General features: G+C 43.5%; 1 protein-coding gene across 2 annotated transcripts in view; it reads left to right on the plus strand.

The window, feature by feature from the left end:
• Positions 1 to 14,878, plus strand: part of TTC27 (tetratricopeptide repeat domain 27) — an 88,987-nt gene that overhangs the window by 38,497 nt on the left and 35,612 nt on the right. For both annotated transcript variants that reach the window (XR_014545664.1, XM_083604267.1), the window contains exons 11-12: positions 11,954 to 12,049; positions 13,497 to 13,619. Coding sequence is in view for 1 of the 2 variants with exons in the window: in XM_083604267.1 (XP_083460393.1) it covers positions 11,954 to 12,049; positions 13,497 to 13,619 (219 nt within the window). In the remaining variant the exon portion in view is untranslated. The remainder of the gene's footprint in view (positions 1 to 11,953; positions 12,050 to 13,496; positions 13,620 to 14,878) is intronic.

The raw sequence follows: 14,878 nt of genomic DNA on the forward strand, positions 1-14,878 counted from the left end.
AGTAGCTTAAGATTTTGCAACGTTAGACTAGCAAGTTTGGGGTTTTTTTTAATCAGCTGCAGCTGTTACTTTTTTGTGGTTTCTTCAAAAGAGAAGCAATGTTGGCAATTAAAACAAGTTACGGTATAATTTATCATCACTGAATAGTTCAAAAGATTCATTGGAAATGTGTGTTCGGCAGAATGAAACTTTGAGCTCTTTGTTTTTATGTTGACTGTATTCCTAATATAAAAAGTGGTCTTATTTCAGCAGAGGGGCCTAAAATCCTGTGAGTGTCATAAACCCTTTTCACTTTATGTGGTAATCACATCCTCATATGGATAAACAAGAATGGAATGTTATATTTTAAAATACAGTGATCTTAATTTAAAACGCTTTTTTAGCAATCGCTAAATTGGTTCCCTCTGCATTCTATAGAGGTAACCAATAAATATTATTTTTGTACACAGAATCTTTTATCTCATAGTTTGCACTGGAAATTGATGAAAACAAGATAAAATGATGCAAAAGCACATGAATATTTTTTAGTGGAGGGCTTCGTAAATGAGCCATGTTTCTAGGCTTACAATATTCATAAAATCATAGAGTTGGAATCGTATCATTTCCTCCAACACCCTGCAAAGCAAGAGTCTTTCACCCAAGCCCATTTCTTTAACTCCTTCAGCAGACCCTAGGAATGGCAGGGGCTTAAAATGTAAGCTGTTGGAAGTGTCACCTAAAGCACGGGTGTCCAACAGGTTCACCACGATCTACTGGTAGATGCCCAGGAGGTTTTTGTAGATCGCGGTCGATCGCTGAGTCCCTTTCCTTAGCGTTGGTAAAATCAAATCCGGCCCCACCCCCTCAGTGAGGCTGTTTGCTTTTCCCCAACGATTTGTTGGTGAGTGGCTGTTCCTCTCCCCCCTCCCAACCCTTAAAAACGAGGCTTTCCTCCTCCCTAAAAAAAGGTCAACAACTGAACTCCCCAAAAAATGGGCGTAGATCACTGCCAGTTTTTAATTCTGTAAGTAGATCACGGTCTCTTGGGAGTTGGCCATCCCTGCCCTAAAGTACAGTGGTACCTCCGGTTAAGAACTTAATTCGTTCCGGAGGTCCATTCTTAACCTGAAACTGTTCTTAACCTGAAGCACCACTTTAGCTAATGGGGCCTCCTGCTGCCGCTGTGCCGCCAGAGCACGATTTCAGTTCTCATCGTGAAGCAAAGTTCTTAACCTGAGGAACTATTTCTGGGTTAGCCGAGTCTGTAAACTGAAGTGTCTGTAAACTGAAGCGTATGTAACCTGAGGTACCACTATATCTAAATGCAAGGATCACGGAGGGAGGGAAATCTGTGACTTCTGTGGTTAAGCACTCTAAAACATTCACAGTGCAATCCTATCCATTTAATAGAGCTTATTCCCAAGTAAATATAGATAAGATTGCAGCTGTCAAGGCCGGCATGTCCCCTTGAGCCTCTTGAGGTGAAACAGGAAGTGCCGCCCTGCTGCTGCCCTGCTGGTGGAGAAGCAATGCCAGCATCAACACTGATTTCTGGCAAGGTTGAGTGGGCAGGGTGCTCCCTGGGGTGCAGCCACAAGGGCTTCTGCCAACCAAGGTGGTTGCTTTACCCCCCCCCCTCATGGTGGGCCTGGCCTGGCAAGCCTTTGTCTTGTACTTTGCTAAACTGAGCTTCATTACGATTATCCTTGGAGCCCATATAAATGAACTTCTACTTTGTGTTATCTAATTAAAGGTAAAGGTACCCCTGCCCGTACGGGCCAGTCTTGCCAGACTCTAGGGTTGTGCGCTCATCTCACTCTATAGGCCGGGAGCCAGCGCTGTCCGCAGACACTTCCGGGTCACGTGGCCAGCGTGACAAGCTGCATCTGGCGAGCCAGCGCAGCACACGGAACGCCGTTTACCTTCCCGCTGGTAAGCGGTCCCTATTTATCTACTTGCACCCGGGGGTGCTTTCGAACTGCTAGGTTGGCAGGCGCTGGGACCAAACGACGGGAGCGCACTCCGCCGCGGGAATTCGAACCGCCGACCATGCAATCGGCAAGTCCTAGGCACTGAGGTTTTACCCACAGCGCCACCCCCGTCCCTGTTATCTAATTAAGACATTGTTATTAATTTATTACATTTCTTAACTGCCCTTCACCTTAAGTTCCCAGAGTTACATCTTAAAAAAAAAAAGACCACGACAGGACAATAAAAAACCATCTCAAAATACTACACCATGGAACTACTCTGTTACATTGGATAGTGGGGTCATGGGTTCAAGCCCCACATTGGGTCAAAGATTCCTGCATTGCAAGGATTGGACTAGATGACTCTTCCAACTCTACTGTTCTACGATTCTGTGATTTAAGAAACACTATCTTGCCCATTAACTATCAGTCATTGCTTCTGAAAAGGTCTGGACATTTGTTTACAGTCTGATCCTATGCATTTTTAATTGGAGGCAATCCCCATTTTGCTTAATAGGACTTGCATCCAAATAAGTGTTCACAGGATCCAGAAATCTGTCTCTGTTCTCTCAGAAGATAGAATTCTGCAGTGCTAATAAATGTTGATTGTATGGCCAGAGTTTTGTAATTTTGCTTTATATAAATTCCAGATAGTGGTAAACAATTACATTTCCCTGGTTAATAGCACCAAACAACATTCATGATATTGTTCTTTCAAGTAATATATGCATTTCAGAATTATTTAAATTGAGTTTCCCAATTGAAATCAGTTGCCTCAGTGATTTATACATTGCCATGATTTAAACCATTCCAGCCTGATCTTCTCTTGCACTCAGCAAATTGCAGTTCCTGACACCATAAAAAGGTTGAGTTTAGACTTCCAGTACATGTTGTTTTGCCTGTCTTGTTTAAAATAAACAGGTAGGCTTTTTGTTTTTGTTTAATTCTCTTTGTTTAAGCCAAAAGCTGCATACTGGTGCCCATTTCCATTTTGTTTTCAAAAGTATTTTTTATCATTGGCCATGAGCATATTTTGCATGTCTCTCTGTTATTGAGTTCAAAGTTGGTTGAGGTTAATACACCTCCTTAGGAAAGCTCACCTAACCACTGCACCCAGACAGTCTCCCCACCCCCACAGCTTAACATGCAGTGTTTAAAATGTTTTCTGGCTTCATCTCATACCTATTACCATTTTCCTAGTAGGTGGTCCGTGCAATTCAGCTCTGTAGCTTAATGGATTTCAGCAATGCTCTTTTCATAAAACATCACTGTGAAAGCAGCAGATAGCATTAGCTCATCTGATTTATGGAATACCATGTGGTGACCTTTTGGAGGAAGGTCCCAGTTAAATTTAGTTTGCATACTAAATGCCACAGCTGTATGGAAGAATGAATGGTGAGGATGCAACCAGGTGACCTCCCCCCCCCCCCAAATTCAAAGATCAGGAAGCAAGTCAGTCATGCTCATAGGAAGAACAGAGGTGTTCCTTAAATAACTCCAATTGTAGTCTCTTATGCAGGCAGTATGCATAACCTTTGCTGGTTTGGAAAGCCTGTGTTTTGTTCACCTTGCCATACCTGCGGAATGTTAGGGTCTCTTAATGTTGGATGACATTGGCGTTGTGTATGAGTCACCCTGTCTGTAATAATAGTTGTCAACAGCACAGTGTCTTACATCCTCCCCTGTTAATTAGAGAAACGTGGTTCTCCCTGCCTAACCCCAGATGTAGGAATACCAATTGTGCTTGAAGCTTTGTGCTTGCTTTGTTGCAGAATTTTATCACTTACGTATTAAAGCACTGCATTAAAATGCAGAGATTTAACTGGGAAAGGAAGGAGCAGATGGTGAGGTTTGGCTTTCTTTAAATGTCTGTAAGAAAATGATTAGTTTTAATACTAATCAAAAGAAATTATTTGGAGATTTTAGAGATTTTTCATTCTAATAGATGCATGCGCTGGTAAGAGAATGAGATACATTTTTTAACTTTCATAAAGCGATTGTGTGATCTATTCTATGCAGTTTTCATCATCTTTTCTATTGTATCCACATGTTATCAGCCAGGAATTAGATCCCACCCATTAACAAAATAGCACTGTGCGGTCGTATCCTCCCTCTTATCATATTGTTATTCCATTTCATTGGGGGAGAGCCAGAAAAATTCAATATTTTGGCCTCCAGTGAGTTTTTAAGTCTGGTTATGTCTTTTCTTCCCCCTGACTGCCTTGATTAGAGGACCTCTGGGGTCGGCCAGTTATGCTAAATGTTTCCTTGTGACCTCAGGAATCCATTGCTTTTTTTTAAAGTGAAGAGCTTTAAGTAATGTTTCAAAATAGGAGCAGTGTAACATCAACAGACAAGATCCCAAATAATGTACCATATGCAACTTGCCTGTGATTTAATACAGAGGCATGCAGGAGGGGTTTGAATTGGAAAGCTGAATTATTATTTTCTGTGCTCCATCAAGATTTCCTTAAAATGTCACTACAACTTCCTGTATGGGGATGTAAGTACTGATATGCACTCATATATTTCTTGATGCCTTATCTATATTTAGCAGGTCATTATTGGCCCAAATTTTTCACTCTGTGCATTGTTAGCTGGATCCAGTGTAGCCATTTCCACTACAGGCATGGCATGCTGTCACAACCCAGTTTGAGGTAGAACTGGAAAGTGAACTTGAAACAACCTTGCGCGCGTGCTCTCTCTCTCTCTCTCTCTCTCTCTCTCTCTCTCTCTCTCTCTCTCTCTCTCTCTGTGTGTGTGTGTGTGACAAGCTGATCAGGCTTGAGATGCACCCGGCCAGGTTTCTTTCTTTGCAAAGGGGACCACAAGGGCCCCTCACAGTGAGAAGTGAAACTACAGGGAACCAGACAGAAGACCTTTTCGGTAGTCGCCTCTACCCTGTGGACTGCCCACCTGGCAGATGTCAAAGAGTTAGACAGCTATATAGTTTTTCGTAGGCATCTGAAGGCATCCCTGTTTCAGGAAGCTTTCAGTGTTTGATGATGTTGCTGCTGCTGCTTGTTTTTCCTGTAATTTTGCTGGAAGCGGCCCAAAGTGGCCAGAGCAACCCAGTCAGATGGGCAGAGTATAATAAATTTATCATAATACTGCTGCTGCTACTACTAATAATAATACCAAGATAAACAAGCAAATCAGAAAAGTCAAAGCTTTATTTCCTAACCAAATGTGTGTTTTCCCTTGTGGAGAGGGAAAAGGGAGCCTAGAAGATGGAGTGAAGGAATTACCCTATCTAGCACACTAACCTTAATCCGTGTACATACCAAGGATTGGCGGGGGGGGGGTGAGATGTTCCCACAAATGAAAGACCTGGGCTAGGGAGCCATGTTAGAAGCAAAATAAAAGAATCCTGTGGGATTGTAAAAACAGAATTTTCTTTTACCAATGTATTGTCTCAATACTTTCCCTTTGACAAGCACAGGAACATATGTTCTGAATGCCCAGAGTCTCCACACATTAAAATCCAGACTGCCAGCTTGCTTGTTTGCTAGCCCAAACCTGTTGCTTCTCTTCCTAGCCCCACTGTAGTGTCCTGTGTTCAACACTACAAGTTGGTGGTTGGGGAGGCCAGTGTGGTGTAGTGGTTAAGAGCGGTAGTCTCATAATCTGGGGAACCGGGTTCGCGTCTCCGCTCCTCCACATGCAGCTGCTGGGTGACCTTGGGCCAGTCACACTTCTTTGAAGTCTCTCAGCCCCACTCACCTCACAGAGTGTTTGTTATGGGGGAGGAAGGGAAAGGAGAATGTTAGCCGCTTTGAGACTCCTGAAGGGGAGTGAAAGGCGGGATATCAAATCCAAACTCCTCCTCCTCCTCTTCTTCTTCTCCTTCTCCTCCTCCTCCTCCTCCTCCTCCTCCTCCTCAAGCACTCCAGTTCATTTTGCATCTTTGAGAGCCTCTTCTTCTTTTAGTGACCACAGAGATTAAATTTGTGGCAGCTCAGAGATGTACCCACTGGAATAGAATTACGTACCTTATTAATGGTTATGGAAAGAAGATCGTTCTGCACCTACTTGTATGTAAAATTCTATATTGTTAAACTCTGTATGCCCTGGATAGTATTTGCACTAAATTCAAATCAGAAGCTTTGAAGCAGTCAGTGAAATGAAGCTACATTTCTCTGGATGCATACAAAATTACAGTCTTTTTAAAATTCAGTTGCATTATTAGGAATTCATGGTCCAGCTATCTACAAGGGATTATTATTCTCAGCTTGCCGACATACTTATCTGTAAGAGATCTGTAGCTCCCACAACACCCTTGAAAGTACTTCATCTGTATTTTGCAGTGACACCTCTGGTCTGTTAAATTCATTTTTAGCAAGGGAGCCTTTAATCTCCATTTGCTTGCATGTGTTGCAATGTAGAAGAGGCAAAATACAGTTGCTACTTGGTTTTGCAAACAGCATTGTTAGTTTTTTAATAGTCCATCCATTTTTCCAGTGTTATTTTCCTAAAGCTGTTTTTAGTTACCCAGACCAAAATTTCATCTGAGGAGCCAGATGATGTGGCTTTTAAGCTGGCTAAATCTAAGTAAATTCCTTGTGTAGCTAAATAGCATCACAGTATTGAAACTTAATATAAATTGATTAGACAGCACATAATTCATGGCACTGTTTTCCCTAACTACTTGCTTTACAGTGTTAAAAGCAGAATCTGTTCCTTACCGTTTACATTTTTGTGACCACAGAGAGGTAGGAAAGAAACCAAATCTTATGCAAGATATAGGGTGCAAATATTGAATTTAACATATATTGTGCCTGGGTGAGGATTGAACAGGTTTATGCATTACAAGAAAATAGCCTAAAACTAATACTCAGTTTGAATCCAGGAAGGCTGAAGCAAGACTACTCCAAATGAGGAACCAGGACTTACCCAGTAGCCATTCCATGAGGTCATAGCACCCATTCTATCATACTTCTTAAGAATGTTCCCTTATACATGTGATACCCCAGTTTGCCTTATTTTCATCCTGAAAGTTTATTCAGCACATGTTGTTGATGCTTCCATATATTTTTCTGGTGCATAGGCTTGATGCTCTAGTTCACGGGTGTCAAACACAAGGCCCGCGGGCCAAATCCGGCCCGCCAGACCTCGTAATGTGGCCCGTGTAGCCGCCGGCGGCCACCAGCCTTCACCTTTTATTCTCGCTTGTTGTTTTCTTTTGACACAAGAAAGTTTACATGGTGCGGCTCCCTACTCGCCTCCCCCCATCGCTCTTAAGGACGTGGCTGCTTCTTCAAATGTCCCCGCGTCTCTCAACTTGCGCCTTCGTCGTTGGGGGCCGAAGCGAGGCGGGCAGCTGGCTTCTCTCTCCCGCTCACTGCTCCAAAACAGTTAGCGGAAGGTCAGGTCTCTCCGCGCCACGGAGGGGGAGTCTTTCTCCTCGGAGAAACTTTTTTATTCCAGCCTTGGATCTTCTCCGGGGATGCTGGACCCTGGCGTGCAAAATCGCCCTGCGGGAGGCGTCCTCTTCTCCTCCGCGCTGGATTTCACCAGCCCGGGGCTTCCCTTCCTCTTCATTTTGCCTCCCTCTCCATCTTTGCACAGCCAGCCTTTCCAGGACCGACGATGCCCGTGATCACGTTGTTCTTTGGGAATATGGGGTGGCTGGTGGGGGGGGGGGTGAGTGGAAGAGAGAGAGAGGCGCGTGCGCACACTCCAAACACCCTTAAAATAAATGTAAAGTGGGGGCGGCGATGATGATGGCCGTGATGGGAGGGGGCTGTGTTCCCTGGCACCCCCTCCGCTCCCCGCCCCCCCACCGCCGCCTTCCTCCTCCTTTTGCAATTTCGCAGCAAGCCAAGCAAGGAAGGCGATCTGGCGCCCGGCTCTCTATCTCAGCTCCACAAGTTGGACTCCGCGCCCGCACAGCGGCGCTGGGCGATTCTCCCTGCCTTCCGGCACATGTCAGTCCTGCTGGCACATTCCTGGGAGGAGATCGGACGCGGCTCCTTGCAGCCCTTCCATCACTCGGTCACACAATTGGGCGGCTCGCTCTCCGCCCTGCCAGCAGCTCCGCCTTGATCTCTCCCTCCCGCCTCGGGGAAGGAAAGGAAGAAGCCGGAGATCCAGTTGCAGGCAGCGCACTCGTGCTCTTTCGCCTTTTGCGCTATGCAATGGCACCCCGAGATTGGGGGGCGGCAGGGGAATTAGCCAAGGAAAATGAGAGTGCACAAGGCATGTTGATGCTTTCCTGTCAGAGCTCTCTCTCTCTCTCTCTCTCTCTCTCTCTCTCACACACACACACACACACACACACATTTTATTTACAGCCCCATGCCGTGTATGTTTACTCAGAAGCCAGCCTCACTTTCTTCGACAGGAGTTTCAAGTAAATGCACATAGGATTGCAGCAATCGTCTCATTAGGGCTCATTATTTGTAACAACTTTGTTTCCTAGTTCTGCTGGATCTCTCAGCGGCCTTTGATACAATCGACCATAACATCCTACTGGACTGTCTACATTATTACAAAAAAGAGTAATAATTGAATGCAGTGACAATAATTTATGATAATAAAGAGTGGACACATAGTCCTACAGATACAACCGGCCCTTTGAGGGTGACCAAACTGCTGATGCGGCCCCCGATGAATTTGAGTTTGACACCCCTGCTCTAGTTCTTGGCAACTTCACCAATTTCCTGCATCGTTTTGGTCTTGTATTGTGTTTTATATGCATGCTTCTTTCTGGCAACTTCTGCAGCCAAGCTGGCACAAAATGTATTGCTTTCCTTTCCATGGACCACATCAGTGAGGCTGAGGGGGAGGTCATTTCTGGGCAGCCCAGGACCTCGATACTCACTGCCCACACTTCCACCTCAGAGAGGTCACTTCGGTGCTGCAGAGATCCTTGGTTCCCAACAATGCAAGAGGGAGGAATTTTGTCATGAGGGAGGAATTGAAGCCAGCTTTCAGCACTTCTCTTGGGATTCCGTCCTGTCCTGGGGCTTTACCACATGCCTGAGAGTTGATGGCGTTCTTCAGCTTATCAAGGAGGGGGGGACATCCAGCTCTTCCAAGGCAGGCAGACTCTGGATTCTGTTGATTGCTGTGTCAAGGACCATGTTTCCCTGCAAGTACAGTTCTTGATAGTGCTCTGCACATTGCTTCATCTGCTTGCTGTGGTCTGTGATTATCCCTCCCAACAAGCTTTTCAGCAATGCAGTTTTCCTGACTGTTGATCCTTGGTCCATTTTGCGAGTGTTGACAGTGTCAGCAGCAAGTTGAATGCTCTGACATAGCTTTAGCTAGTAGTCATGGACACATCAGTCTGGCAATCAGTGGGGTATCAGTCCTTACCTTTCTCAGTGTAGCAAGTGTCTTCTTGGGAGTCTAGAGTGTCAACTGCTCAAAGTATCCTTCCTTCACTCATGTCCTCCTCCATGGGGGTCCCTATTTTGAAATTGTAGGTGTTAGATATAAGCCAGCAACTGATGTTTGTGGAGTTTTCTGATGTACGTAAAGGGCCTACCTACTAAGTTACCTATTTCCGTGAGTGGCACTCTGATCCAAACAATTAAATCACTGTTTTCTCTATAAAAACAGTGAATCCTCAATTTCTGAAATATGGCAAAGAAGATCCTTTAAAGTATTGTTTAAAATGACCCTGTTATATAGGTGGATTGGTCTGTTTTGAGGCTGGGAATCAAAATAAGGCTTATCCACACTCTGCAGTTGAGCTGTAACCATAGATACGGTACAGTATACTGGTGTCGGATGAATGAATATAATCAATCTGCTGCTATAATTTATTAGCTATCTTCTCTGATCAGATAGCTGATTAATGACTAGCAAAAATGTGTGATTGCCTTCATGAGGTGGATGTTTGTTTATGGCAATGAAGATATTTAAAGTTACACAGCATGCACAAGAATGTTTCAGCTGAATCTGTTGAGGCTATATATATATATATATTGAGAATTGTGGTTCATGCATTCCTTTTAAAAGTGTTTAGGCCTGAATTATAATCTTGTAATAGTGTTGGTGATATCTGCTGTGTGTGTTTTTTTTTACTTCTGAAAGTCACCTTGCTATCTTTAGACATATATATTTGAAAGCCAGTTGATGGTGTACTCAAAATACATAACGCTGGTACAGCAAATCTTAGGCCAGGATCCATGCAACCATGATCTGTATTGAGACCTGTGCTTTTCCAACTTGCTCATAAATTACGTAGAGCTAGAGGTGAGCAGTGAGGTGGTCAAGTTTGCTGATGACACCAAATTGTTTAGGGTGGTTAAAACAAAAATGCAATGCATAGCAGCTCCTAAAGGATCTCTCTAAACACTGCAAATGGGCATTAAAATGGCAGGTGCAAATGAATGCAAACAAATGTAAATTAATGCACATTAGGGCAAAATGCTCGTTTATACACATGGGGTTTGAACTGGTAGTGAATGGCTTGTATCCAGAGCAGCACTAAGGATTTCCACTTGGACAATGGAACTTTCCCCCCTCTCCTCCTCCCGTGGATGTGCCCCTAAATATGAGGGTCTGTAGGGAGTGAGTTGCCTTTCACATATTTGGGGCCTAAGTTGTTTAGGGCTTTAAACACCTTGAATTGTGCCTGGAAACAAACTGGCAGCCACTTCAGCTGTTTTAACATGGTATTATATGATTTCTGAATAGAAGCCCAGCCAGTAATCTGGCTGTTGAATTTGGACAAGTTGAAGCATTGCAGTATTTTAATCTAGGTGCTAACAGAGTACAGTGGCCAAGTCTAAAAGTGGCCGGCCTGAATTGGAAATATGTGCTCCTGGCCACTAAGGCCACCTGATCCTTCAGTGACAACTCCCAAGGTACAGACCTGTTTTTTTCCAGAAAAATGCAGCCCTGTGTGGAACAGGCTATCTTCCCACCTCCTGGAACTTGGAACTCATGACACCTCTTGCCTTTCTTCAATTCACCTTCGATTTACACACTTGAACACTAAGCAGCCCTATTCAGAAGTAAAGTTTGTGTGTTTCAACACATTAGCAGGGAGTGGAGCAGAGCCTCACCAACTAGCCCGACTTTCAGTCATGTATGCTGCTTTGACCCACTCCTGGCACCAACATTAGTGGGTGATAATGCCTTTGTGTATACTTCTGAATAGGGCTTCACAGTGGTGAAGTGAGAAATGCTGACAGAATCAAAAAGGCGTTTTCAGGTAATAAATGGGAACAATCTCCTTGTCCCCTCATGGATGAACACAGGCATCAAGTCTCAGCTTGAAGTTGGGATCTTGATCCTCAGCACCTCTATAAATACACTTCTTGTATTCATGAAGCCTCCCTCGCTGCAAACGTTTATACCGAACACATAGGCATTCGACAGTGGGCAAGTCAGTGTGCGTAAAGTCAGAGGTGGGGCTCGTTGGCGCAGCCCCACTCACACCTTGAATCAGTGTATGAGAATTACTTCTGAATGGGACTAGTGTGTCCATAGCAAAAACCGCATTCTCTAAAACTGTAAAATCGAAACACTCCTGTCTTTATTAGCTAGTGCAGCAGTCAACTTTGAGTAGGAGCATGAGATAGCATCGCCAAGTAGAACTAGTATGATTATAAAGTTGAGGATATGTTCGCCTCAAATGTGAAACATGGGGATCTAAAAAAATGAGAGAGGTGTGCTTTGTTAAGTGAAATTATAATGTGGAGTCCATGAGTGGTTTATGTGATAGGCTGTGGTAGCTGTGTTGCTCTTCTGTTATCTCCTGTTGCTATTGCCTCCTTTGCTGACCACTGAGACTACAAGCTCTTCAGCTTTGGCTGTCTCCCTGTGTAAGAAGTGGTTTATTTCATAAATTTTATGGCATGTTGACATTTACAATACCATCCCATTCATTTTTCCAGCGTACTGTGTCCAATGGGACTTACTTCCTTGTTTGAGTGCTTAGAATAGCAGCCTTAAGAGCTGTGCTGTTGTAGTTTTGTTTCAGTCCTAGACAGAATCGTAAACACTGTTAAACTTCCATTTATATACATAGTGTTTTGTATTCTCAGGCTCTTGCAGACCAATTTGAAGACAAGAAAACATCAATTTGTGAACGTATGAAACTATTTTACAGTTGCCAAGTTCCTCCACATTGGGCTATCCAGGTACAGAATAACTGGTGCATAATGTTTTAGTTAGAATTCACATTACATTTGATTTTTAAGCATTTCATTTTTGAAATGTCCCAGCTGAGATATTGCACTGGGGGAATGATTGCTTGTTTTGTTAACATGAAGAATGTTACAGATTTCTCTCCGTTTTAAATATATTTCCCCCAGCTTTTGATTTCTCCTCCAGTATTAAATTGTTTGTTAACCGTCTCTTCTCCCTCCCCAAACAAACTTAATGATTTAGCTTAAAGAATAATACTTTCACAAATGTTCAATAAGTCATGATCCAGGAAAGAAATTAAACTGTGTCCCCACCCCACTTTTAAACTGTCTTAACATATTATCAGTGGGGACACACATAACCACAAATTTAGAGCTTTAAAATCCAGCTTAATAGTTAATATACTGTGGTCAAGAGACTTCTTTCAACTTCTAACCTAGATTTGCAATCTGTTTGTATTTCTCTGACACAGTAGAAACCATTTTAACATTTTCCCCTAGGATTTTCCCCCTTTTAATTTTTTTTTAAGCTTCCAGTTCACAAAAAACCCAGTGTGGTTTTAATTTCTAGCTTTTCTGGCCAAACCAATATTCCGAGTCCTACTGAGAGGTATATTGGTGATTTATTATTTACAGTGGTTGCAATATTTTCCTAAGTCGCACTGCCCATTTCATACATTTCTCCCATACTTAACCTAAGAACTATTGCATGTAAATCATACATATGTCAGGAATCGTAATTCCTCCAGCCTGGCCTTCTGTAGAATGCAAGGTCACCTGAGGCCACAAGCTGCTTTCCTCTCTTTCACTCCCAGAAACCCGTGTAAAAGGAAACGGGAAGAGACTTGTGATGCATTTGTCATCAGTTCACTCTTAGGGGCTCTTTGGCTGCATTCCAACATCTCACCCATTCTTTTGTTTGTTTCTATCTCCCTGAATCCTATCTTGTCAGCCTGCCTGTTTCCTATGCCTCCCATCATCCCTGACAGTTGGCCATGCTGGCTGCAGCAGATGGGAGTTGTAGCCCGCATCTGGTAGCTCCATCATCCCTGACCACTGGTCCTGCTAGCTAGGGATGATGGGCGTTGTAGTCCAAAAACAGCTGGAGACCAAAGTTTGGGAAACCCAGGTCTAGAGAAATACTGTAGAGGGGAGGGAGCTGCTGGCTGTGTTTATTTAGTTCTTAGTGAATTAAGACTGTAAAACCTATGCCTAATCTCTGCTTGTGTTGATTTTAAAAGATTATCAGTGCTAACTCAGTAGATTTTTAAGCTTGATTTCTTTAGCTATCATATATTAAAGACTTATTTTTTAGAATTCCCATGCCCTTCTAAGCTCAACTTGAAACACTTTAAATTGTTTTCCACCTTATATATATTATGCTAAATGGTTTTCTAGGGGGAAATTCTGGATTTGAATTTTTCAATATCTTCCTTTGCAGCGGCAGCTTGCAAGCTTACTATTTGACCTTGGATGTACCAGTTCAGCTCTGCAGATCTTTGAAAAGCTTGAAATGTGGGAGGATGTAGTTATCTGCTATGAAAGAGCCGGACAGCATGGAAAGGTAGAGTACATCTACTTATTTTCACTGTGTTTATACATAATGTACCCCAGAGTTGCATACATGCACAAGTACATGTACACCAGCGCCCTGCAGGAAGCAACTTCCTTTCACTGGAACATATGGTAAGGGTCATTATGAGAAGGAAAACTGCTTCCCATAAATTTTTATAAAATTATTCAGAACAGTATTTATGTACTACTACAAAGACTAATGTGATGGACTTGCATGAAAGGTCTTCCCTAGAATCCCAGAATTGAAAAGTACCAGAAGATCATGGAGTGCAACTACTAAGTTGAGCCAAGATCTGTACCACAATGTTCTTGTAAACAGAGAGCAGGAGTGAATGAGTGGGAGGCAATTCCAGATAGCTGAAGCAAATGAGCCAGGTCGGATGATATTTGTCATTGTGAAAACTCATTGTAAAAACTCTACAAAATGACAGAGAGGCGAAGGACTTCCTTCTGGTCTCTCTGATTAGAGGTTTGGGGGCGCCTGACTTTCTTGCCCGTGACCACCTTTCTCTCATGCTTTCCTCTCCTCTTCCTTCCTCCCATGGTCCCAGGGCTACCGTTAAGATCCTCCTTAGAAATTGAAAGAGTGCTTAGTACCAAAGCCATCCATGTCTTCCCACTTCTGCAAGTATCCCCTTCCCACAGGGTCAAGTCTGGCATACAAAAGGAACTGGCTGAGGCGGCAAGGCTAATCTAACCTCCAACAACACAAGAATTGCCTATGAAAACAACAGAATGAGGTGGCAGAGAACTGAGGTGAAGAACTGAACAGGCTGTTCCATTTCAGACCACCACTGGTAGAGGGTAAAAATAAAAATTAAAAAATCCATGCCAGTAATAAATTAGCACAAAGGGAGGGGGCTGTATTGCAATATGTCCCCTTCATGTATTTGTTGGCACCTTACATAGAAGAGCATTTTTAAAAATGGCACCCCCAAGGGCTAGTTCATTCTTCCACCTCAGAATTCTGCAACCTCAATCTTGATGTCTACATCAGTTGTTTGTTCATAGAAAAAGACAAATGGGGAAATGCTGAAGGGAAAGAGAGGGGGGAAGATTGGGGATAAGAGTGGAAATGAAGTAGAGATCTTGCGCCTACAGGAATCTGCAGGGTTGGCACAGGTTTGAAGTGTGCCTTGAAGCAGTCTCCTGGGCAGAAGGCTGAACGAAGTGGGAACTGAAAGGTGCCCTGTTATAGGAACGGGATTGCCTAATGGTTGTGACAGGACTGGGGTGCAAGGGTCATTG

The sequence above is a fragment of the Podarcis filfolensis genome, assembly GCF_964270895.1.
Source record: "Podarcis filfolensis genome assembly, chromosome: 3".
Taxonomy (NCBI): domain Eukaryota; kingdom Metazoa; phylum Chordata; class Lepidosauria; order Squamata; family Lacertidae; genus Podarcis; species Podarcis filfolensis.